The sequence below is a fragment of the Rana temporaria genome, chromosome 13, assembly GCF_905171775.1.
Source record: "Rana temporaria chromosome 13, aRanTem1.1, whole genome shotgun sequence".
Classification (NCBI taxonomy): Eukaryota; Metazoa; Chordata; class Amphibia; order Anura; family Ranidae; genus Rana; species Rana temporaria.
The window spans coordinates 115,268,764-115,286,506 of NC_053501.1; the positions used below are offsets into that span (position 1 = coordinate 115,268,764).

General features: G+C 47.5%; 1 protein-coding gene across 3 annotated transcripts in view; it reads left to right on the plus strand.

Annotated features, from left to right (window-relative positions):
- The first annotated feature begins 5,797 nt into the window (after window positions 1-5,797).
- Window positions 5,798-17,743, plus strand: part of LOC120920973 (NACHT, LRR and PYD domains-containing protein 3-like) — a 71,092-nt gene continuing 59,146 nt past the window's right edge. Inside the window, exons 1-5 of one of the 3 annotated variants that reach the window (XM_040333481.1) lie at window positions 5,798-5,940; window positions 8,270-8,334; window positions 11,271-11,434; window positions 13,253-13,430; window positions 15,088-15,153. In XM_040333481.1, coding sequence (XP_040189415.1) covers window positions 8,304-8,334; window positions 11,271-11,434; window positions 13,253-13,430; window positions 15,088-15,153 — 439 coding nt within the window. In that variant the 5' untranslated portion in view covers window positions 5,798-5,940; window positions 8,270-8,303. Of the gene's footprint in view, window positions 5,941-8,269; window positions 8,335-11,270; window positions 11,435-13,236; window positions 13,431-15,087; window positions 15,154-17,743 lie in introns of those variants that run through there. The other 2 variants (XM_040333480.1, XM_040333482.1) reach the window with 2 other exon arrangements.

The window sequence follows — 17,743 nt, forward strand, 5'->3', positions numbered from 1 at the left end:
ATGCATTTTGTCAAAATGGTGAAATTTAGACCCCCGATCCCTCCATAAAGAGTACCTGTCACCACCTATTACTGTCACAAGGGATGTTGACAGCAATGCAAGTGATTAAAATGTAAAAAAAAATAAAAATAAACACACAATATAATATTATAAAAATAAATAAGAAAAAAAAATAAAACATTTTTAAAGCGCCCCCCTCCCCGGGAGCTTGCGCAACCAAAAAAAAACGCATACGAAAGTCCCGCTCGCATATGAAAACGGTGTTCAAATCACACATGTGAGGTATCGCCGCGATCGTCAGAGCGAGAGCAATAATTAGAGCACTAGACCTCCTCTGTAACTTTAACCTGGTAACCGTAAAAAAAGTTTAAAGCGTCACCTATGGAGATTTTTAGGTACCGTAGTTTGTCGCCATTCCACGAGTGCGTGCAATTATAAAGCGTGACATGCTTGGTATCTATTTACTTGGCGCAACATCATCTTTCACATTATGCAAAAAAATTGGGCAAACTTTACTTTTTCCTTTTTTTTTTCAAATTCATGAAAGTTAATTTTTCCCAAAAAGTTGCGTTTAAAACACCGCCGCACAAATACCGTGTGACATAAAATATTGCAACAATCGCCATTTTATTCTCTAGTTTCTCTGCTAAAAAATATATATATATAATGTTTGGGGGTTCTAAGTAATTTTCTAGCAAAAAATATGGATTTTAGCTTGTATACACTAAATGTCATAAATAGGCTTAGGCATGAAAGGGTTAAATAAGCTAAAACTATATAGTTTTACATTCTGGGCAAATTGGGGAAGTGATTCTACGAAGAATGGAGATTCCGTGTGCTCAAGATGTGGAATGTTATGAAAGTGAAAGTAACTGTGATCACATTGTTGTCCTCTCTCCCTCCTCTGCTCCTTCCTGCTTACGTCATTGATTTTCAGAGCCGCCCCGGGAACTGCGTCTACACAATTATATAAAGGTAATACAGACTGATCTGCTAACGTGGTCTATCGGGAAAACCATCCGGAGTATATCATGGGAGAAGTTCTCTTAGCGTCTCTCTGATCTCCTCCCTCCCGTAATCTGAGTCTATTGAATTTAACATATTAGTTGACCAATGACGTCATGTGGGTTGAACTGGATGGACTTGTGTCTTTTTATAACCAGACTATGTAACTATGTGACATACAGCACAACAATAACAATATCCATTGCAGCTCACATGACAGCTATGGAGCCCGGGGGTTAGAAGGGGCCCCATTAGGGGGTTGTTGATATCAGAAGTAAAGGAGATATTTTTTAGAATATTTCGAATATTTTTTGAATTTTTTGAATATTTTTAGAATAATTATTGCTAGTTGTAGATCCCCTTTTGTAGACTGATCAGTAAGGAAAGTTTGTTGAGCTTTCTTCGTAGTGTAGATTTATTGCCCTTTAACCACTTAAGGACCGGACCAATATGCTGCTAAATGACCCAAGGGGTTTTTACAATTCGGCACTGCGTCGCTTTAACAGACAATTGCGCGGTCGTGCGACGTGGCTCCCAAACAAAATTGACGTCCTTTTTTCCCCACAAATAGAGCTTTCTTTTGGTGGTATTTGATCACCTCTGCGGTTTTTATTTTTTGCGCTATAAACAAAAATAGAGCGTCAATTTTGAAAAAAATGCAATATTTTTTACTCTTTGCTATAATAAATATCCCTCAAAAATATATAAAATAACGTTTTTTTCCCTCAGTTTAGGCCGATACGTATTCTTCTACCTATTTTTGGTAAAAAAAAACGCAATAAGCGTTTATCGGTTGGTTTGCGCAAAATTTATAGCGTTTACAAAATAGGGGATAGTTTTATTGCATTTTTATAAAAAAATGTTTTACTACTTATGGCGGCGATCAGCGATTTTTTTCGTGACTGCGACATTATGGCGGACACTTCGGACAATTTTGACACATTTTTGGGACCATTGTCATTTTCACAGCAAAAAATGCATTTAAATTGCATTGTTTATTGTGAAAATGACAGTTGCAGTTTGGGAGTTAACCACAAGGGGGCGCTGAAGGAGTTTCGTTTCACCTAGTGTGTGTTTACAACTGTAGGGGGGTGTGGCTGTAGGTCTGACGTCGTCGATCGTGTCTCCCTATAAAAGGGAACACACGATCGATGCAGCCGCCACAGTGAAGAACGGGGAAGCCGTGTTTACATACCGCTCTTCCTGTTCTTCAGCTCCGGGGACTGATCGCTGCACTCCCGGTCCCAGAGCTTCGGACCGGGTCGCGGGAGCGCGCCGCGGGCGCGCGCCCCCGACCCACGGCTGGGTACTAGTACAGGACGTACCTGTACGTACATGTGCCCAGCCGTGCCATTCTGCCGACGTATATGTGCAGGAGTCGGTCCTTAAGTGGTTAAACGTTTGGTCATCCCGGGCCAGCACTGAAATTACCTATTGCAATTCTCAGATCCCCTTTTGCAGGCTGGTCAGTAAAGAGAATTTTTTAGGCTTTCTTTTGTTGTAGATATTTTCTGAAGATGTATTTAATATGTATTGTCATAGTGTCTCCCAGTGTTAGTTCTCCCGCAGCCCACTCTAAAGAGCTGACTGGGGCAGACTGACGCTGGTTGAGTCCCGTCTGGTAGTGGAAAACATCCTGAGGTTGGAGAGAGGTGTTTGCGGAGTGGGGATATGTCTGCCAGCGAAAGAGCCCCTGACGTTTGTCTGGGGGGATGTGTTAACGCTGCAAAGATATTATCGGTTATAAGCGGATGTACGCTCGTGCCACCCCTGTGTGGCTGATCAACATATATGAGGGGCCATGATGTGCCCCTGCAGATAATCTCCCATCCACAGGAACGGTAGTATAATCCGGGTATGCGTCATTCTCTAAACGCAGAATAAGGATTCATACAAACGGTAAAATGGGAGCTTTTGAATTGTTCTGGTCAGGAAAAACGTCCATGATTCCCCTGCATGTGGTTTCCTTTGTCTAGTTGAAAATGATGGCTTCCAGGTACAGGGGGCGGGAAATCATACACGCTGTCCCTGCCCAGACACGCCCATAAGACTCCCCTAGTCATTGTTCATTGGTTGTTGTATAAAATCATCCTGTTGGAAGGATTTCTTGTGTTGACATTCATATCCTGTCTGGTCATTTCCTGTGTTGAGGTCATATCCTGTGATGTCATTTCCCATGGAGGAAGTGATTGGCTGTTGGGGCAATGACTTCCTGTTTATCATTTCCTTTTGTTGTGGTTGAAAAAAAAAAGTGATGTGCTCGGTAGAGGCAGGAGAGGATGGTGCTGAGGACATCGTCATGTCTGTTTAATTGGGGATATGTGGGAAATAGAGTCAGCAGTAAGATGCATTATACCATTAGACTAAATGGGTGCTTATTAGGCAAGCGCCTTGAGGCGATATAAGTTACTCACACTCACTCACTATTAGCATGCCTCACTGTGCCCATGCCTCACTGTGTCCATGCCTCACTGTTTCCATGTGCATGCCTCACTGTGTCCATGCCTCACTGTGCCCACGTCTCACTGTGTCCATGTCTCACTGTGTCCATGTGCATGCCTCACTGTGTCCATGCCTCACTGTGTTCATGTGCATGCCTCACTGTGTCCATGCCTCACTGTGTTCATGTGCATGCCTCACTGTGTCCATGCCTCACTGTGTCCATGTGCATGCCTCACTGTGCCCATGCCTCACTGTGCCCATGCCTCACTGTGCCCATGCCTCACTGTGTCCATGCCTCACTGTGTCCACATACCTCCCAACATTTAGAAAATCCAATGCGGGACATCTTGTTGAGCGGGGGGGCGGGGATCAAAGTTGTTGAGCGGGGGGGGCGGGGATCAAAGTTGTTGAGTGGGGGGGGGCGGGAATCAAAGTTGTTGAGCGGGGGGGGGGGGGTTCTCCTACCTGTCCCGACACCCCGCCTGCGCCATTCGACTGTAGCCCGCTCTGTATTTCCCGTCGCACTGTGATTGGGCATATAGCGGTCATGTGCGGAGGCGGGACTTCTAGACGATCCATTAAAGGCCAGCCGCACATGACCTCCATACGCCCAATCACAGGGAACCGGACACCAAACATGGCGGTGGAACGCAAACATGGGGATGGAACGCAAACATGGAGGCACGGAATGTCGCGCCCGGGCCCTGTTTTCCGGGATCCTAGTCTAGTCCGCGTGACCCCGGGACAGACTTTGAATTGCGGGAGGATCCCGCGGAATCCGGGACAGTTGGGAGGTATGTGTCCATGCCTCACTATACCCATGACTAGACTGACGTTTAACATGGGAGCCTATGGAAGGGGTGCCTGGCTTTGAAAAATGGGTGCTCTCCAGCCGTAGGTCCCCAAGTCAACAAAACTTGCACACTTGTAGAGGAGAAATGGGGCTACATGTGTGCCAAGTCCCGGTCCAGGGGACCTACGATCGGTCGGTACCGGGTCCCCAAGGTCACCGGAGAAATGACCGTTTAACATTGGAGTCTATGGAAGGGGTGCCGGCTTTGGAAAATTGGTGCTCCCCGGCCATAGGTCCCCCCGACCAGAGGCGTATCTAGTGAAAATAGCGCCTATGGCAAGCACTGAAACTGCGCCCCAGTCAAAACATTTGAAACCCATCTTTCAGATAACCTTAACAAAAAAAAAAACTGCTAACAAAACTAGGGATATTTATCATCCCTTGTGATACCTTTGGTAGTGACATATCCTCTTTATGGAGAAATCTGGGGTTTATTAGACCCCTGATCCCTCCACTGCCCTCCAAGGCCAGGTAAATGCAGAACCAATACTGGAAGTGATGAAATCTTCATCACTTAAGGCCTCAGTTTTCACAGATAAGAGGGAGAAACTGATGTTCCTCCTCCTTCTTTGTGCACTGCCAATCCGACCAGATGGAATGGGGGAGCCTGGGAGAACAGTGGAGGGCTGTGGCTGAACGCAGCAGGGATAGCGCTGCCATTGTCCATTAGCAAAGGTGTTGAAAAGGAGATCCTGCCTATGCTCGGGAGGAGGGAAGAAGAGACCCTCAGACCCTGGTAAGTGCCTTGCTGTCCAGCCACTCATCAGCGCCCCCTTCATATGGCGCCCATGGCACTTGCCATGGCTTCCATACCCTAGATACGCCCCTGCCCCCGACAACAAACTTTGCACACTTGTAGAGGAAGAGTGGGGCTACCTGTGTGCAAAGTCCAGGGGACCTACGGCCGGCCGATATCTGGCCCCCAAAATCCGGGAGATCAGGCACAAAAAGGTGACTCGAGTATAAGCCGAGGGGGCATTTTCAGCACAAAAAAATGTGCTGAAAAACTCGAGTATATACGGTATATACTTTTTTCAGACACCCTAGAGAATAAAATGGAGGTCGTTGCAATACTTTATTTCACACCGTATTTGCGCAGCGGTCTTACAAGCGCACTTTTTTAAAAAAAAATACACTTTTTTAAATAAAAAAAATAAGACAACAGTAAAGTTAGCCCATTTTTTTTTAATATTATGAAATATATTGTTATGCCGAGCAAATTGATACCCAACATGTCACGCTTTAAAATTGCACCTGCGTATGGAATGGCGACAAACTTTGACCCTTAAAAATCTCCATAGGCGACGTTTAAAAATTTCTACAGGTTACCAGTTTTGAGTTAAAGAGGGAGGTCTAGTGCTAGAATTATTGCTCTCGCTTACATTAGTAAGCGAGAGCAATAATTCTAGCACTAGAGCAATAGTTTTTCAGCACATTTTTTTTCAGGCCTTAATTTCTTTTTATACTTGTGCAAAAATGGCAGTGAAAGGGTTAATTGGTGTATCTCTGTTGAACCGCAGGCAGGTGCGGGAAGGTGAATTGCTGGGTGTGGCGAGTGATCAGAGTCCGACCAGGAAGTGACGGGAGAGCACAAAGCACAGGGTGTCCCCACAGGCCCAGATTGTAGAAGAGGATTGCAGGTAACATTGTTATTTTTTACTGCCTGGGGGGGGGGGGGACACCATGTCGTGACACCGCGGAAATAAAACACGTGTTGCAGACTGGGGGGATGGGGGGGGATTTTGATATTGACTGTAAAACACTCAAACAATAAATAGGCAGAACAGCCAAGCTAATGAGATCTAATTGTAGATACAGCCCAAGTGAACCTAGGCCCAGATTCTCAAAGGACTTACGACGGCGCAGCGCCATGTACGCCATCGTAAGTCCTAATCTGGCCCGGCGTATCTATGCGACTGATTCTTAGAATCAGTTACGCATAGATATCCATTAGATCCGACAGGCGTAAGTCTCTTACGCCGTCGGATCGTAACTGCAATTTTTTTTTAAAGCTTCCGCCGATTTCCGCGTCGAGTATGCAAATTAGCTAGATACGCGAATTCCCGAACGTAAGCGCGGCCGACGCAGTAAAGTTACGACGTTTACGTTAGGCGTAATGTTGCCCCTGCTATATGGTGGCCTAAGTGCGGCGCAACAATGTTAAGTATGGCCGTCGTTCCCGCGTCGAAATTTTAAAAAGTTACGTCGTTTGCGTAAGTCGTCCGTGAATGGGGCTGGACGTCATTTACGTTCACGTCGAAACCAGTGACGTCCTTGCGACGTCATTTGGAGCAATGCACACTGGGATATTTTACGGACGGCGCATGCGCACTTCGTTCGGCGCGGGGTCGCGCTTTGTTTAAATGATACACGCCCCCTACCCGCCGGATTTGAATTACGCCGCGTGATTTACGCTACGCCGCCGCAACTTTACAGGCAAGTGCTTTATTCACAAAGCGGCGTAACGTAAATCAGATACGTTACGCCCGCACAAAATTGCGCGGATGTACGAGAATCTGGCCCCTAGTCTATAGCGCTATGTTGTGTTTATACAGCGGTGGTGCGTCCATAGAGGGCGCAGGAGCGCCGCCTTCTCTCTCCTGCCCCCGTCAATCAACAATTCATGAATCTATCTATTATCGCCGCTGCCACCCCCTTGTTCAGGTGTCCGGCCCCTTTGTCGGGGGCTGGGCATCTGAATTACAGCGGCGGGGGTGTTTTGGAAGTGCCTGATTAGAGCCGTCGGCTCTAATAGGCTTCCTGATTAGAGCCTGTGGGCTCTAGTAGGCTTCCAAAGTGTTAAACCGCGGGCGCACTGCTGTGCGTTCCCTGTTTAAAACAGTGCTGTGTTAGGGAATCGCTTCTCTGACACTGACCCGCCTCTCAGCCAATCAGGTGCACCGGGTCTGGTCACCGGTCACCTGATTGGCTAAAGCGACAGGCGCTGTGATTGGACACCTATCAGGCTTCCAATCATAGCAGAGATGACATGGAGGACTCGGAGGGAGCGTGGAGAACAGCGCTGACCCGAGACAGGTAAGTGCCAGGCGGGGGGGGGGGGGGCAAACTGGCATCATTTAATGGGGCAAACTGGCGGCTATTGATGGGCACAGTGGCTGCGTTTGATGGGCAAAGTGGCTGCATTTGATGGGCACAGTGGCTGCGTTTGATGGGCACAGTGGCGGCAATTGATGGGCACAGTGGCGGCAATTAATGGGCACAGTGGCTGTGTTTGATGGGCACAGTGGCGGCAATTGATGGGCACAGTGGCTGCGTTTGATGGGCACAGTGGCTGCGTTTGATGGGCACAGTGGCTGCAATTGATGGGCACAGTGGCTGCGTTTGATGGGCACAGTGGCTGCGTTTGATGGGCACAGTGGCTGCGTTTGATGAGCACAGTGGCTGCGTTTGATGGGCACAGTGGTGGCGTTTGATGGCCACAGTGGCAGCAATTGATGGGCAGAGTGGGAGCATTTGATGGGCACAGTGGCTGCGTTTGATGGGCACAGTGGCGGCAATTGATGGGCACAGTGACTGCGTTTGATGGCACAGTGGCAGCAATTGATGGACACAGTGGCTGCGTTTGATGTTACAGTGGGAGCATTTGATGGGCACAGTGACTGCGTTTGATGGGCACAGTGGCGGCAATTGATGGGCACAGTGGCTGTGTTTGATGGCACAGTAGCAGCAATTGATGTTTTTTTTCGTTTGTTGCTAACAAAGTGTAAAGGCCAAACTATTTTTATTTGTGAATAGAGTAGGTAAGGGTTAGTCTCTTTGCCATATTTTTCTTGCCATCGGTTCTCAATCAAACAAAACAATCAAACTGCTAGCTGTGAAATCTAGAACAGCCCAAAGCAATCAATAGCTGCTCCAATGACTACAGAGGAGCCAACAAATGCATTTACTTAGCATCTTATACTAAGAGGGTTCTACAGATATATATCATTTATATTTTTATTTTTAAAGGTCGGGTTACCATTTTGCTCTGCAAGAACAGAAGATGGGTCAGATGCCTACAAGATACCGTGATGGTAGGTCTATCAAAATATATGCTTCTATATATAAATTATATATAAGAGGAGAGAGCCGCTGCTCTCATGCAGATTGCTGGATCGAGATGGGGCTCAGGTAAGTATAAGGGGGGGGGGGGTTGAGGGGGAAACTGCACCCAGAAGTTTATTTTTTTTACCTTAATGCATTCATTTTAACCACTTAAGCCCCGGACCTTTAGGCAGCTAAATGCCCAGGCCACGTTTTGCGATTCGGCACTGCGTCACTTTAACAGACAATTGCGCGGTCGTGCGACGTGGCTCCCAAACAAAATTGGCGTCCTTTTTTTCCCTACAAATAGAGCTTTCTTTTGGTGGTATGTGATTACCTCTGCGGTTTTTATTTTTTGCGCTATAAACAAAAATAGAGCGACAATTTTGAAAAAAATGAATATTTTTTACTTTTTGCTATAATAAATATTCCCCAAAAATATATTAAAAAAACTATTTTTTTCCTCAGTTTAGGCCGATACGTATTCTTCGACCTATTTTTGGTAAAAAAAATCGCAATAAGCGTTTATCGATTGGTTTGCGCAACATTTATAGCGTTTACAAAATAGGGGATAGTTTTATTGCATTTTTATTAATTTTTTTTTTTTACTACTAATGGCGGCGATCAGCGATTTTTTTTCGTGACTGCGACATTATGGCGGACACTTCGGACAATTTTGACACATTTTTGGGACCATTGTCATTTTCACAGCAAAAAATGCATTTAAATTGCATTGTTTATTGTGAAAATGACAGTTGCAGTTTTGGAGTTAACCACAGGGGGCGCTGTAGGAGTTAGGGTTCACCTAGTGTGTGTTTACAACTGTAGGGGGGTGTGGCTGTAGGACTGACGTCATCGATCGAGTCTCCCTTATAAAAAGGGATCACTCGATCGATGCAGCCGCCACAGTGAAGAACGGGGAAGCCGTGTTTACATACGGCTCTCCCCGTTCTTCAGCTCCGGGGAGCGATCGCGACGAATAGCGAATAGCCGCGCCGTCGTCCCGGATCGCTCCCCGAGGGAATCCGCCCGCCGCACGCAGCGGAGGGGGTCCCGATCGGACCCCCCACCCGCTAGAAGGCAGGGACGTACTTGTACGCCCATATGCCTGTACGTGCCATTCTGTGGACGTAAATAGTCGTGCGGCGGGCGTTAAGGGGTTAATACGTTAAAAAAACGTTGTGGCCCAGATTCAGGTACATCGGCGTATCTTTGTGCTGGCGTAGCGCATCTCATATGCGCTACACCGACGTAACATTGAGAGGCAAGCTGAGTATTCACAAAGCACTTGCTCCTATATTTACGCCGGCGTAACGTAAATGGGCCGGCGTAAGCCCGCGTAATTCAAAGTAGGCAGGTAGTGGGCGTGATGTATTGAAATTAACCGTGACCCCATGTAAATGAATAGCCGATCGAACGGCGCATGCGCGCGCATGCTCAGAATCACGTTGCATATTCTTCCTAAGATACGACGGCTCAATGCGTACGACGTGAGCGTAACTTATGCCCAGCCCCATTCACGTACGACTTACGTAAACAACGTAAAATCCGACGGCTGTTCCGACGTCCATACCCTGAGGCCCCATACTCACGAGCAAACATGTCTGCTGAAACTGGCCCGCAGGCCAGTTTCAGCAGACATGTTTGCTCGTGTGTGGGCGCGAGCGGGCCGAATTCCAGCAAACATTTGCCCGCCGGGCCTTTTCCCAGCAGACAAATATTCCTGGACTTGTTTTAAAACAGTCCGCTGGAATTCTGCCCGCTCGGACATGTACGGTCGTCAGTACAGACCTACCGTACATGTCCAGGCGCCCGCCGTCCCTCGCATGCGTCGAATGACTTCGACGCATGCGTGGAAGCATTTTAAAGGCGGGCCGCCCACGTCGCCGCGTCATTGTCGCGGCGACACCGCGTCATCGACGCGGCGACACCGCGGACACGCCCCGCGTATTGTTTACGCGCGGACTTCTGTACGATGGTGTGTACAACCATCGTACAGAAGCCCTCTGGCAGACATGTATGGTGAAAACGGTCCGACGGACCGCTTTCACCATACATGTTTGTCCGTGTGTACCCGGCCTGACATGACTTACCCCTGCTTTATGAGGGGTAAACTTACGCCGGACGTACGCCTTACGTAAACGGCGTAGCTTACTGCGACGGGCGCAAGTACGTTCGTGAATCGGCGTATCTAGGTCAATTACATATTCGACATGTAAATCAACGGAAGCGCCCCTAGCGGCCAGCGTATATATGCACCCAAGATACGACGGCGTAGGAGACTTACGTCGGTCGGATGTGGAGCCAGAATTCAGGCGTATCTGGTTTTAAGAATACGGCGCAGAGATACGACGGCGCATCCTAGAACTAACGCGGCGTATCAACAGATACGTCGGCGTAAGTTGTCTCTGAATCCGGGCCCTTGAGTCTATAGAACGACTGTGTTCCCTGGTTTACACTAGTGTGATTTCTGATGCAACGGGAGTGAAAGCGGTGTGCAGTATTGCGTTTGGCCTGAGGAAGTGGGGGCGACGGAGCTGAGCAGAGCCGATCGGCGGCGTCCGGAAATGCTCGGAAAGACACGGAAATACTCAGTTTTCGAGGTTTGCCGAGGTCAGCCGAAGTGTCCTCGGGCCTCCAGCCCATTTCAGGCGCCCCCCCCACCTCTGGCCGCATTTGGTATTGCATGCCATTGAAGTCAATGCGGAACAAATTATTTTCGTTTCAATTGACTTCAATGGGGAAACTCGCTTTGATATGCGAGTACTTTGGATTACGAGCATTCTCCTGGAAACAGCTTATGCTCGTAATCCGAGGTTCCACTGTTTTACAATTCTCTACTAAGTCCTACTTATGTTGGCGCTTTAGCATTCATCTATAGAAGTGACGGAAAAAAAAGTTTAATTCTGTCCCTCTCTTTATCCAGGCGAACGAGAAGAGTTCCATCGGCTGCTGTCTCAGTACAACGTCAATGAACTACAGCTAATCTACGAGTATTTTAAGAATGACCTGATCTACATTGTGGCGTCCGCCACCGAATTCAAACAGCTGCTGGAGTACATGGCAACTCGGAATATCCTCAATATGGAGGTAACTACTGTAGAAAAATGTGTTGACTTTTACAGCAATCAAAGCTATGAGGAGAAGGTTAACCACAAACAGCAGCAAAATAAAATAATTAAAAGAAAAAACAACTATGACAAATAAATCCCAGAGCACTGTGAGGTTTCTAAAGAGAGGGCGGCAGAAGCTGCTTTCTTTCAGACTCTCTGGGCCAGATTCAGAAAGCTTCTACGCCGGCGTATCTCCAGATTTCAAATGTGCGCCGTCGCATCTTTACGCCGATTCACAAAGCAAGATACATCGAAAAACATGGCTTCAGCCGTCCGACGAAACTTGCCTACGCCGGCGCATAGTTACGCTGGACGCATTCGGCGTTCCCATTATAAATATGCAAATGACCTAGATACGCCGATTCACCAACGTACTTGCGCCCGGCGTATTAATGTATGCTGTTTACGTAAGGCATAACTCTACCCCTCATAAAGCAGGGGTAAGTCATGTTAAGGCATGGACGTCGGAACAAAATTTACGTAGTTTACGTAAGTCGTACGTGAATTGGGCTGTGCGTAAGTTCCGTTTACGTCGTAGGCATTGCGCCGACGTATCTTAGGGAGTATATGCAATGTGATTCTGAGCATGCGCGCGCATGCCCAGTTTGACCGGCCATTAATTTACATGGGGTCACGCTTAATTTAAATAGATGACGCCCACCTGCTTCCTACTTTGAATCAGGCGGGCTTACGCCGGCCAATTTACGCTACGCCGCCGAAACTTACGGAGCAAGTGCTTTGTGAATACTGCACTTGCCTCTCTAAGTTGCGGCGGCGTAGCGTAAATAAGATACGCTACGCCTGCACAAAGATGTGCCCAGGTACGTGAATTTGGCCCTCTGTCTCTTTATTACAACCTACAGAGTCTAAAGGAGGAAATTTGGAGGCAACCATAATGCTGATGCCAAGGGTGAAATTGATTTTGACCCTCCTGCTCAACATGAGTCTCCAGAAAAGCCATTTGAACATAACCGTTTGGGTGGAGGGAGCAGTCGCTTTGGGATAGTGGGCCAGATTCTCGTAGATCTCCGGCGGCGTAACGTATCTCCTTTACGTTACTCCGCCGCAAGTTTTACGGGCAAGTGCCTGATTCACAAACCACTTACCTGTAAACTTGCGGCGGCATATCGTAAACTCAACCCGCGCAAGCCCTCCTAATTCAAATGATCCTGGTAGGGGGCGTGGATCATTTAAATTAGGCGCGCTCCCGCGCCGATCGTACTGCGCATCCTCCGTCGGGTAAATTTCCCGACGTGCATTGCGCTAAATGACGTCGCACAGACGTCATTTGTTTTGACGTTAACGTAAATGGCGTCCAGCGCCATTCATGGACGACTTACGCAAACGACGTTAAATTTTCAAATTGCGACGCGGGAACGACGGCCATACTTAACATTGAGTACGCCACCTAGGGGGCATGTTTATCTTTACGCCGCGTATCGCTTACGGAAACGACGTAAAATCACTACGACGGCCAAGCGTACGTTCGTGAATCGGCGTGACTAGTCATTTGCATATTCTACGCTGACCGCAATGGAAACGCCACCTAGCGGCCAGCGTAGATATTGCACCCTAAGATACAACGGCGCTGGCCGTCGTATCTTAGGCATGTTTAAGTGTATCTCAGTTTGAGAATACACTTAAACATACGACGGCCTTAGATTCGGACTTACGTCGGAGTATCTGCTGATACGCCGCCGTAATTCTATGTGAATCTGGCCCGATGAAACCAATTATTTTCACAAATATTTTCCTTCCGTTTTTTTTCCCTGAAATCAGTAACATTGTATTCTAGTTATATCTCAAAATAAGGAGCGACCTGGGACCCTTCATGTTCTCTGAGAAGCTGGTACAAGATATTCTGGATGCTGGAAAAGAGGCCATCATGGGATTCTTGGAAGCCATCTACGATCTTCAGTTTTTTAATGCCCCGACTCATTTGTATGCACTGCGAGACGAATTGGATAAATTCGGTAAGTAAAATGTGAAATTCTGTGTGTTGAACTTGTATATTCTTATACTTAGATCAGTGGTCTCCAAACGGCGGCCCGGGGGCCATATGCGGCCCTTTGCTTGCTTTTCTCCGGCCCTTGAGGCACTATTTCATCCACTTATACCAATAATAGGGCACAAATCCCCCCACTGACAACAATGAAGGGGCACAAATCCCCCCCACTGACAACAATGAAGGGGCACAAATCCCCCCCACTGACAACAATGAAGGGGCACAAATCCCCCCACTGACACCAATGAACGGGCACAATTCCTCCCAATAACACCAATGAGGGGGCACAATTTCTCCCAATGACACCAGCAATGGGACCCATTGACACCAATGGTGGGAAACAATTCTTATCAATGAGGGGGGCACAATTTCTCCCAATGGTACCAATAATGGGGCACAATTTCTCCCAATGACACCAGGAATGGGACCCAATGACACGAATGATGGGGCACAATTTCTCCCAATGACACCCAACAATGGAGCCCAATGACACCAACGATGGGACACAATTCCTCCCAATGACATCAATAAAGGGACACAATTCCTCCTTCCATCATCAATGATGGGGCACAATTCCTCCCACTAACACCAATGATGGGGCACAATTCCTCACATTGACACCAACGATGGGACAGAATTCCTCTCAATGACATGAATAAAGGGACACAATTCCGCCTTCCATCATCAATAATGGGGCACAATTCCTCCCACTAACACCAACAATGGGGCACAATTCCTCCCACTAACACCAACAATGGGGCACAATTCCTCCCATTGACACCAAGGCTGGGGCATTGTTTTTTCCCTACGGATGTCGGGACCTTTTCTGCTTCCAATGGCCACAGTCAGGCCCTCCTAAAGTCTGCAGGACAGTAAACTGGCCCTTTGTTTAGAAAGTTTGGAGACCCCTAACTTAGATCATAAAAAAAGGCTTTAGATAGAAGCAAATATATGTTTTTGATTTGATGCCATGTGATTGGCTGATTAGTAATTTGCGTTACCAAGCAATTGAACAGGTGTACCTAAGTGGCCGATTAGTGTATAGCACTGGGATGATTAGTTCATGTTATTAGATTTTGTGCTATTCTGTTTATCCTTACACTTGTGTAGCGTCTGGTTACTTTCCAGAACCGTTGCTATGTTAAATTTAGAGGGGGTCAGAGAGTTAGTTAACTCTGACCATGTTGATTTGTCCAAATTTGGGCCTCTGTCTCAGTGTTGGCTGTGCTGTGGGTCCATTCTGTCCTTTCTGGGGTGAGATCACCCCAGGTCGGTAGGTGGCAGCAGTGGAGTCCGGGATTGGGTGCTCTTGCCCAGCAGCCTATCAGGAGGGTTTGGCCTCGCTGTGCATGCTGGGAGAGAGTATTTATGGGGCAGACGCCATCTTCCTGGGTTCTTCTCCTCGTGTGGCGACCATCTTTAGGGTAGCTACTTCACGCCGCCCCGGCAAATGGCCTTCCGGGCCGGGGGGTGCGCGTGCAACGCAAGGAACCTGGCTTCGGGACCACGTTGGCCCGGAGCAATTGATCTGCCGACTGGGGACTCAGTAATCGACTGGGTCCCACCTAAGGAGGTCCTGGTTAATGATTACTTATTGGCTCATTCTGTGATTTCCATTTGCTTAGGGGACAGTGTGATGCAACAGATATTACTGGATCGGAATGGACACCCTCTGACTCCAGAGCTGAAAGGTAAATATTAGAGGTTGTTTGATGTTTGGGACGCTAATGCACGCTATACAGCTACTTTAGGTTCCAAGTCCCTCTGTGTATTGCATTTAATTCTTTGAGTGGACACTTCTCAAATAAATGCTGTTGGATACAATGAGAACATGGATACTATTGTTGTATGTTGGGAAAATATCAGTTGACAGTAAGGCTCCATTCACACCTAGACGTTTTAACGCCTGAAGCCCGACGCTATTGCAGCCTGAAATACGCTGGAGGGGTGATTTAACATTGTTCTCTATGGTTCACATCTCCACGCCGAACGCCGAAACGCTGTACGCCTGAAGCTCAACACAAGTCCCTGACCCTTTTTTTTCAGGCAGCTTCGGCGTTCGGCATAGCCGACAATGTGTAAATCACCCCTCCAGCGAAAACCGCGGTAAAAAATGCCGCGTTTTGACGCGGCAAATCGCGGTAAAAAACGCTGCAATTTGTCGTGCCAAATCGCGGTACAAAACACTGCGCTAAGGTGTGAATGCAGCCTTAGATGCGTCCTTTATTTTTACAGGAATTCTGTTTAGACGATACATTCAGGTAACCAATGGTCAACATAGCTGATATATATGACCTATGGCATGTATAATACAATAGTTCCATCTAGAGGTTGAATTGGTAAATATTTAACCTTTAGGACAGGGGTAACCAACCAGTGGCCCGGGGGCCACATGTGGCCCGCGGAGCCCTCTGATGTGGCCCGCGACCTCCTACGCTGGAATGGTGGGTTGACAAGCCCAGATCGCATTGTGAATGGTGGTGGTAGAGGAAGAAAGCGGCTGCGGAGCAGAGCCCCATAGGCCGATGCTTTCTCTACAGCTAGTCTATGGCAAATTAAAGCAGGATAGACACAGGTGCATTATGCTGCACCCACATTATGGGTAAACCGCAGCACATCAGGGTGAAAGCAGTCTTAGGCCCTTTTCACATGATCATCCCAACCAAATTGGACCCTCAATTAACCTCTACAGAGCGACAGATGTCCGTTTACGCTCGCCTACCTCCAATCCAAAAAACAAAAGGGAATTCGTCCCATTCCATCTGGGAGGACCTATAGAGTAGCCGTGACCTGTCATCTGTCCGCTCCACTCAATGTGGCCCGCGACTGGTTACCAAGTTGCTTAAGTGGCCCTCGCTCTTCAAAAGGTTGGGCACCCCTGCTTTAGGACATTAGTGTAAAATAGTGAGAAAGGAGCCATACCCATGTGGGATTGTCTATCCCAACTTTCTAAATAAAAGGTTAGAAGCCTAAGCTGAAAGAAGGACTTTATAATGACAGAACACCAAGGAAGCTCTGTGCCAGAAGAAAGTTCCCCTTATAAGGCTTTCAAAATAGTGTAGCGCTACCCCCGGAGGAGCTTCTGGTTAGATTTGGGATCTACTCTCAATAACTGATTCACCCCTTTTAACTAGCTCGAACCCTCCCTAGGCACACCAGATGACTGCAAAAGTATTGTGACCCCTACTTGGTTAAGGCCACAATAGCACACATGAAACATGCAAAAGCCAAGAATACATATATCGGCCTAAACTGGGAAAAAAAAATGTTTTTTACATATTTTTGGGGGATATTTATTATAGCAAAAAGTTTAAAAAATTGCTTTTTTTTCAAAATTATCGCTCTTTTTTTGTTTATACCGCAAAAAATAAAAACTACAGAGGTGATCAAATACCACCAAAAGAAAGCTCTATTTGTGGGGAAAAAGGATGTCAATTTTGTTTGGGTGCCACGCAATTGTCAGTTAAAGCGCCGCAGTGCCGAATCGCAAAAAATGGGCCGTCATTGGGCAGCCAATTCTTCCGGGGCTGAAGTAGTTAAGTAAACCCGTAAACGTGACTTGAGAGATGAATTGTGGCAAAACTTCTCTCAGGAGAGAACATTATCAGAAAGGTTAGAAAATAAATTCAAAACTCCCAGGTGAGGTGTGGAAAGTATGGCAGGAAGATTTTGCTGTGAGAGTATCTAAGACGTCCTATGAAGCCGGGGGATTCAGACCCTTATGTTTCACCTGTAACTAAGTATCCACTTTTAGATGGACTAGTTATCTAAACATGAAAGCTCCTATGGCCCGAGTGTTCCTCTTTATAATGGCAGCTCGATTTAAAGACATCTTTTAGATCAGTGGTTCTCAACCTGGGGGTCGGGACCCCCTCGGGGGTCAAATGATGATTTGCCAGGGGTCACTGAATCCTGGACTATTCCTGAAGCCCGCACCACTCTCCCAGCCTTTTTGCGGCCACCCAGCAGGCTGGCCCTGGAGCCTGTGGCTGCCCAGCTGGGCTGTACCTGGAGCCCGCGGCCGCCCACTCAGCTTCTTTGCAGGCGCCCATTCAGTTCACAGCATGGCTGGGGGCAAAGACTAGAGGTCAGCTGACTGGTGAGGAATGTGAAGTGGGATGGGCTGGAGGAGACCCCATATCCTGATTTCGGCATAAGTGTCACTGCTGCGAAACACCACAAAGTCAGAGACACAGTGAAGCCGGAGACACAGTGAAGCCGGAGACACAGTGGGCCAGATTCTCGTAGTTCTGCGGCGGCGTAACGTATCCGATTTACGTT